General features: G+C 39.6%; 1 protein-coding gene across 1 annotated transcript; it reads left to right on the top strand.

Annotated features, from left to right (window-relative positions):
- Window positions 1-2,914: 2,914 nt before the first annotated feature.
- LOC110680919 lies at window positions 2,915-7,548 on the top strand (the record flags this gene model as incomplete). Its single annotated transcript, XM_021856705.1, has 4 exons — window positions 2,915-3,157; window positions 3,309-3,353; window positions 7,267-7,337; window positions 7,425-7,548. Coding segments are annotated over exons 1-4 (340 nt in total), but the record flags the coding sequence as incomplete, so codon positions are not given.
- Between the last annotated feature and the right edge of the window lie 812 nt (window positions 7,549-8,360).

The following is an 8,360-nucleotide window of genomic DNA, read 5'->3' as shown; positions in this document are numbered from 1 at the left end:
ATTGAGCAATCTCTTTAAGAATTTCTAAAGGAATTTCTGGTGGAGAATCATGAAAAGAATCCTTATAGAATCTGTTTAGAAGTAAAAGTTGCTGGAGAAATTCCTAAATAAATCTTTGAAGAAAGCATTGGATGAATCACTAAAGAAATCCCTAGGGAAGTTTTTGAATAAAAATTGAAAAAATACAAGAAATCATCACTGAAAAAAAAATCCTTTTGGAATTTATTAAGCAACTCCTGGTGGAATTTAAGGAAAAGTTCTAGGAGGAAGCCCTGAAAAAAGTCCCGGTGAAATCCTTGGGAAAATTTCTGATGTTGTATTTTTTAAGAAGTATCTGAAAGATTTCATGATACGATTTCTGAATAATACATTATGGAATCTTTAGAACTAGCTTCTGAAGGCATTCTTAAAGGAAAGCTTTGAAGGAATCTCTGAAAGAATGCCAGGAATTTCTGGTTGAGTTTGTAGATAAATATCTAGAGGAATTGTAGATAAAACTCCTGGTAGAATCCAAGGAAGAATTGCTTGAGAATTTCTCATCAATATCCTTTTCTTCAGGTACTTAAATTTTGAAAGTTCCTCACTTTGATTATTGCCCAAAAATCGTAGCAAAATTCCCCCCACAGCCACAGAACTCGAAATAACATTCACTAGACTTGCTGAGATCATTCAGAAATATAGTGTTGCTGCAATGAACTTTGCCAGTCGGTCAAACGGTTGCAGCAACTTAAATCGATTTGACTAACTTGGGGGCGGAGTCAATGTTGGTAGAACCGTCGGAGTGTCTGTGGGCTGCATAGCGTACGTCGATTGTTGCCATAGCACGGATGGAATTGCTTGAAGTTGTGGTGTTAGACGCCGGTACGAGTGAGTGTCTGTATGGGTGAACATAGCTATCGTGGGCAATGGCGGCAACGAAAGCGATACAATAGTTGCTGATATCATAAACGTATTGCTGTCGATAGATGTGAAGCCTTTGTTCGTTCACCAGACGCTGTACTTCTAGCTGGATCCAGGAACACTCGCTGACGTTGATACCGTTGAACCCCGCGGATCGGGAACAGCATATGCTGCACATTTGAAGCTTCGTTCCGTATCTTCGATGCTGTCGTTCACACCGACACATCTGAAGTGGAACCAGTGATCGTATCCATCACACTGAATATGGCCATTCGTAACACCTACTTCCAGCACAGCCTTCCATACCTGGATGTACGATATACCTGGAAATCACCCCAATAGACAGAATCACAAATCGAGCACGTTCTGATTGATGGACGTCAGGACATATCGTGACGATAACATCGACTCTGACCACTATCTGGTGATGGTTAAATTGTGCCCAAAACTCTCCGTCGTTAACAACGTACGGTACCGACGGCTGCCCTGTTTTAATCTAGAGCGGTTTAAGCAACCCGATGTCGCAACTGCATACGCGCATCACCTCGAGGCTGCATCACCGAAAGAAGTGAGCTGGATGAAGTTTCTCTTGAGGGCTGCTGGAGAACAGTGAAAGCAGCCATCAACAATGTAGCTGAGAGCAACGACAGGTACGTTGGACGGAGTCGACAGATTGGTTCGACGAGGAAGGTAGACAGATTCTGGAGAGGAAGAATATAGCGCGGGTGGCCATGCTGCAGCAAGAGACCCGGCAGTACGTGGAACGTCATAGACAAAAACGGCAACAGCAGACCCGAATCTTTCGGGAGGAAAAACGCCACCTGGAGGAAAAGCAGTGCGAGGAGCTGGAACAGCTGTGCCGGTCTCAAGAAACGCGTAAGTTCTATCAGAAGCTCAACGCATCCCGCAATAGCTTCGTGCCGCGAGCCGAGTTGTGCAGGGATAAGGATGGGAGTATCTTGATGTAGGTACGGGCGTGAGGTGATCGAAAGGTGGAAGCAACATTTCTACGAAGACCAGAATGAAGGTTGTGACAACGGAGGGAATGCTTTCGTCAATACTGCGGAGGATGGAAACCAACCAGCTCCCCCTTTGAGGAAGGTTAAGGATGCCATTATCCAGCTCAAGAACAATAATGTTGCTGGTAAGGATGGTATCGAAGCTGAACTCATAAATCATAAGCTGCACCGGCTGATAAGCATAATCTGGAAACAAGAACAGCTACCGGAGGAGTGAACGGAAGGGGTAATATGCCCCATAAACAAAAAAGGTGACAAGTTAGATTGTGAGAACTTTCGAGTGATCACTATTCAAAATGCCGCCTACAAAGTATTACCCCATATCATTTTCTATCGTCTGTTACCTGTAGTGAAAAAGTTCGTCGAACTTATCAAGCCGGCTTCGTTGACGGCCGATCGACAAAAGACCAGATCATTACTATACGGCAAACCCTCCAAAAATGTCGTGAATACCAGGTCCCAACGTATTACCATCTCATCGATTTCAAAGCGGCCTACGATAGTATCGACCGCGTCAAGCTATGGAAAATCATGGACGAGACCAGCTTTCCCGGGAAACACAAAACACAAAACTGATAAAAGAAACGATGGAAGGTGTTCGAAATTGTTCGAAGTTCGTTTGAATCCCGCCGGGGACTACGACAAGGTGATGGACTTTCGTGCCTGTTGTTCAATATTGCGCTAAAAGGTGTTATGCAGTGAGCCGGGCTAAACAGCCGGGGTACGAGTTTTACGAGATCCAGTCAATTTGTTTGCTTTGCGGATGATATGGACATTGTCGGCCGTACATTTGAAAAGATGGCAGACCTGTACACTCGCCTGAAATGCGAAGCAAATATGGTGTTCGCTTTAGATCCAGTATCTACTAATTTCTTCAAAATTGCGATTGCGACTGAGTTACTTTCATTTTCCCTCCCAAAATAGTACACTGTGCGCTGGGTGCAGCAGTCACTGACGCCGTTCGGAGTGGTTTAAATTTAAAATTTAAATTTCCCCGCGAATTGCTGCATTGTGTCATTGAGTCGGTTCGAGAGTCGAGCCCAGTAGTGCGATGATATTGTTTCCTGGTGCCGCCGCCACGCTGCTGGCTGGTTGATTTTGCCCGTCGAGAAAATCTGGCGTTTATTTACCAAAGGGAATGCTGTTTAACATGGTGATTTTTTGTTCTGTCTGCTCTCTGTTTCATTTCTGTAATCTGCATACTTGCCTAGGTCTGGCCGAGGATGCGGATGATGCTGGTGAGATTATTTGTATTATTCGGATTTTATGGGACAATTTTAGCACCATGAGTGTTTTGACGTTTGAGCACTGTAGCCATTGTAATCGCTAACTCTTGAAATGTTAAGCAGTGAAGCAATTCTGATGCAGATTTTGTTCTTTTGCTTGTAGGAAAGAAGACCACCAAAACCAAAGCCAAGAAAGCGAAGAAAACAGGTAAGAGCTTCGAACAACCGACTGCTAACGGCGAACCAGGGGGAATGTAAAACAACTTTCAAAGCAATTTGAGCAAAAAGGCAAAACCATTAATACCCCAGAGAAACAGCGTGAAATCATATTAACTGGAAGCAGACTCACGCAACAAAAAAGGGTTACAAAAAGAAACCATTTCCTTTACCAGTAATTAGCAAACTCTTTGTACAACTTCCCGTTGCCTGCCCACTTCAAACGTGGCACATTACAGATTCGCGGTGCTTCATCCTCTGTGAATATCAAGAATAATAGTACAAAAAAATTCTAATGTTAGTTCGTTTATAAAGTTTGTCTACAAGTCTGGATCGATTTGAATAAAAATGTTAGGCAATGTTTTGAGCTCCGCACTTTTGAAGGTGTAACTGTCAAAATCGTTGATTTTTAGTACATTAACGTTTGACTTTAATATAAAAAACCATCTGTCAGTATTTTCAGTGCGCATCGAACCCTCGGGCTGTACGTACACATTTTTTTCTGCTCTAGATTTTTTTTTAAATGTCTCCGTAATGTCTCATATACCGCTGCAACCGTTGTGCCCAATATAGGGTCATTGTAAGCCAATATGAGATAAAATTACTCCATGTAATTTAAAACATTCTGAAATGGCGCTGGTCTAGAAATACAAATGAGGATTGTGCGATATTTGCCAGAAAACCATTCGCCAGAAAACTATTCGCCAGAATGACATTCGCCAGAAAGTACCATATGCCAGAAAACCATTTGCCAGAAAGTACCATTCGCCAGAAATCCATTCGCCAGAATGTACCATTCCCCAGAACTGACCATCCCCTAGAATTTAATAAAAAAAATTCAGGTAAATCAAGTTTGCAATTGTAGGAGAAATAAACGAGCCAGAGCCTTTAAAAAATTGTGTGAGATTATTTTGGTTAATACACTCAAAAAAGTACAGGGTCTCTTGGACACAATCTACCGTTGACTAAGAGAGCCAGCTTCGAATATCCATATTCTAATTGTTGGACTATTATAAAAATATCGATTTCTCGAGAATTCAACGATCAACTTCAATATTTGAAGTTTTATAAATATGAATTGAAAAGGCAACACCTAGTACTGGGGGACCATGGAAAGAAGAAAATATACAATAGAATAACAATTGTATCCATTAAAAGCTGTTCCACTATGAAAGATACTGCTTACTGATGTAAATATTTGATATTCAGCGTGACGGATAGTAAAGTATTTTTTTTTTAATATATGTTGTCCCTGAAAAATTGTATTATGGTTTGAAAGGCTTCACAAGAGGTTCGCCCTTCTTTTCAGCATAAGCTGTTCTTCGAAGTTTTGTTGCTTCAAAGGGGCTAGATTAGATATTTACAAGATTTCAATATGCGTTGCAACTATTTGTGCCGTCCGTTCGATGAAATAATGAATGCCTCCACTCGAAAACCAAAGTTACATTTACTATAACAACTTTCAGGAGCTTTTAGACAAATAAGACAGTTGTAAAATTAATAAGAACATCCAATATATGAATAATGGAGAATTCTTATTTGCCAAAAACCATGTCAAGTAGCGGTAAGCAAATACTCTTTTTTGAATACTTTTTCATGTACTGAAATTTAGGTGACCATTATTACTAAAAACCTTTTGTTCTATTTTTACCCGAATGTTGTTCCCTCGAATATCATTTCTCCGAACGCCAGATACAAGAATGACACTTTTTCCTGCAATACATTCTCCCAAATAACCCGAAATTTGTATGGATCGTGGTATTATGATAGGACCGCCCACTTCTACTCCCTCTTGAACGACCACGTGGTTCATGGACGGCCCCAAAATAGATGCAGTTGAAAATGGACAAGAAACAATCTTCAGAGACAGAGTGGTGAACTAGAAAGAACGATAAAGAAAACAAGAAAAAATGCTATGTTCAGAGAAACTTTAAAGAACCGCTGATCAAAAGAGAAGGGTGCATATCATATGAACCATTCATCACCCTGAAAATATCAATAAGTTCTGATGATTATGAGTGCCAAAACATTTTCGAGGAAATAGGCCACTTGAGAAAACGGGGTATTCAGGGAAGTGGTTTTCAGGGAAACGACATTCGGGGTATCGATATTCGGGAGAAAGTAGCACAACCCCAACAAACTGTCCATTGAAAAGCAAAAAATATCTGGTAGTTGTACGAGAAGTTTTATACAAAACAATATTCTGACGAAGAACAGCTCGCGTTGACAGGAAATGAAATTTTCTTAAAACTAAGTAAAACAGCTTAGAATACTGTATCAAAACCTCATAGCCAAAAATCTCGCAAGAGATGTAGAATAACAGTGTTATAATGTCTCCGCTCTGTGAACTAGCAAAAAGCTTAAAATGAGAAGAATGAGATAGTTACCTTACTATTTGTTCAATTTAAACATGTCAAAAGTGGCACAAGTCGAATATTGTTGATTGATTAAAATATTGTTGATTGATTAAAATCGACAAGAAAAATAATTCTGGGGAATGGTACTTTCTGGCGAATGGTACATTCTGGCAAATGGTTTTCTGGTAAATGGTACATTCGGGCGAATGGTTTTCTGGCAGATGTCATTCTGGCGAATAGTTTTCTGGCGAATGGTTTTCTGGCAAATATCGCACAATCCAAATGAGTGCCAAATATATGTAATGTTTACGGTTACTTTTCAAAAGAGCCTAATTTAAGTTTCGTCCGACATTTTGTTATAAATTGGTCCAGAAGTGTGTAGTAGCAAGCAACTTCATAAAGAAAGAAGTGTTTAAAGTTTTTACGTTGTTTTTTATATGATAACGTTAAATGCAGCACCGTGAGATTCACTTGTATTCTCCATGCGATTGTGCTCGCGCTAGCTGTTGTTATAGAAACGACCTTCGCACAAACCTAGAAACAGTTGTTGCTGCACACCTCCCCCCGTGCGCGCGTGTTCGACCATTCCACATTGGTCCCAGAGCCATATCTAGGAAGACAAAAATGATTTTAAATGACATACATACAGTTATTTCGATTGTTCTAGCAAATATCTCTTTTTTCGCTTTCTTTACCATATAAAATTTGGTTTATGGTGAATATATGTGTAAGAGTTGATTTTTCATGAATACCTTGTATGAAGCACAATCAGAACTTTCAATTTTGCACATTTTTGCTGAAGGCACCAAAGAGCTATCTCGAATATTTTTCAAGTTATGGACAATTTTCGGTTGAAAACATATCATTTTCAAAATTCTGTCAATCTTTTCAAACAAGAAACGTCCTTACAGTTTTTTCACCATAAACAGAGAAAGAAATAATCTTTTTAATGCCGACAAAAGATTGGAAATCCGTTTGCGCCTTTCGGAGATATCGGCATTTGAAAACAACCATTTTTTCGAAGAAAATTTCTGATAACTCTGTAACCATAGGAGATAGAACAGTAGTTTCTTCGGCAAAAAGTTGCGCAATCAAAAGTTCTAAAAGTGCTCGGAACAAAGTTTTTGCGAGAAATTATCGTATAAAAAGTTATCAAGAAAAAACTGATTTTTCAGTACCACCCTAACTTTTTTGTTAAATAAAATCATAACTCGCGAACCATAAGAGATAGAAATTTGGGTTCTTCGGCAAAGTTGCTCCAAATCGGTTGTTCTAAAACATTGTAGAATATTGTGTAGTCCTAAATGCGTCAGCAAAAAAGTTTATGTGCTGATCTCGTAAACCATGTGGGCCACCCTAATTTCACATCTCTGAAAAAAATGTCTGAAAAATATGGAGAAACTTTGCCGAAGACACCATATATCTAAAATTGACGGTTTAGGCGCAATCATTTTTGTCTTCCTAGATATGGCTTTGGGACCAATGTGCATTCGAAGCCCCCATTTAATGGTTCTTTTCACTGTTCTGCTCGTTTCACCGGCTAATTAGATGCTGACCATGGCCCGGAGACTGCCCTAGGAGCCGGAGCTTCCGGCGATAATGAGCTCGTTGAAGTTACTGTAAGTATGGCCACTGTTAGCTGTTGCTTTCCTTCTTGCTACACAACTGTACAACTTTTCGCGGTATTTTATTTCTCTTTTGTACAGAAAATTGTTTCGACCTCCATAAAGACGCCAATCGTGCACGTTTGCTTCGGATACATACCGGAAGACAAGCTGGATCCTGGCCTGCGCTACGTGTACGTTATTCGGAGGTTCAGCTCACCGATTGGTAAGTTAGAATTATGCTATCCTATAAGGCCAACCAACCTATTTTAGAAATCAAAACGAATTATGAAAGTAATTTTTTTTTGTTTATTTTTTTTAACGACATTTTTACTGCCGTCAATCGCAAGTCAGTCCCATCTGCATTTTCATCAAAATTGAGTTGAGTTCGGTTTTCAACATATCTTTGAGCATTGAAAGCTGTCCTAATTAGATAATAAGATTTGTTCGGAAAAAGTAGGATAAAATAGCAAGCCAAATTGTCTCATAGTGAAAAGTAACCGCATATCACTCCCACTACAGATTACCGCATCGTCCGTCGCGTTTTCTTAGAAAGATATCCTAGTGAAAAGCAAATTGTGAAAGTTTCATTAAGTTTCGAACATGTACCAATCCTCTGGAATTTTTTGAATATTCGTATGGAAAACGAGTTTGGAAGCTCCACAGCCCATTTTCTCAATGCCTACTTCTTCCAGATGGGACTGACTTGCGATTCACGGCAGTTTAGCCGTGGGTTAGTTTATCTTGAGTTCAACGGCTTTACTTCTTTATAACAATTATGTCATAAGTGACTGTCTCTGGGATGGGATTCGATCCTAGGTCCTCGGCGTCGCTTTTATTTTAGGTTCGTCCCCCTGTAAGCAACTTACCAAAAACTAGTATAATGAAATTTCATAATTTTTTCCAAAGATTACCAATATTAAGAATTATTCAAAACGATTATAAATACACATAGAAAGTAATGAACTCGCCAAAGGCGAAAATTCACAATCATGAAAATCAAAAACAATAATTATTCAGGATGGAAGGAGATCAAGG

The sequence above is a fragment of the Aedes aegypti genome, unplaced genomic scaffold (genome assembly GCF_002204515.2).
Source record: "Aedes aegypti strain LVP_AGWG unplaced genomic scaffold, AaegL5.0 Primary Assembly AGWG_AaegL5_hic_scaff_2005_PBJ_arrow, whole genome shotgun sequence".
NCBI lineage: Eukaryota > Metazoa > Arthropoda > Insecta > Diptera > Culicidae > Aedes > Aedes aegypti.
Note: the sequence above shows the minus strand (reverse complement) of the source record. Positions and strands in the feature narration are given on the sequence as shown.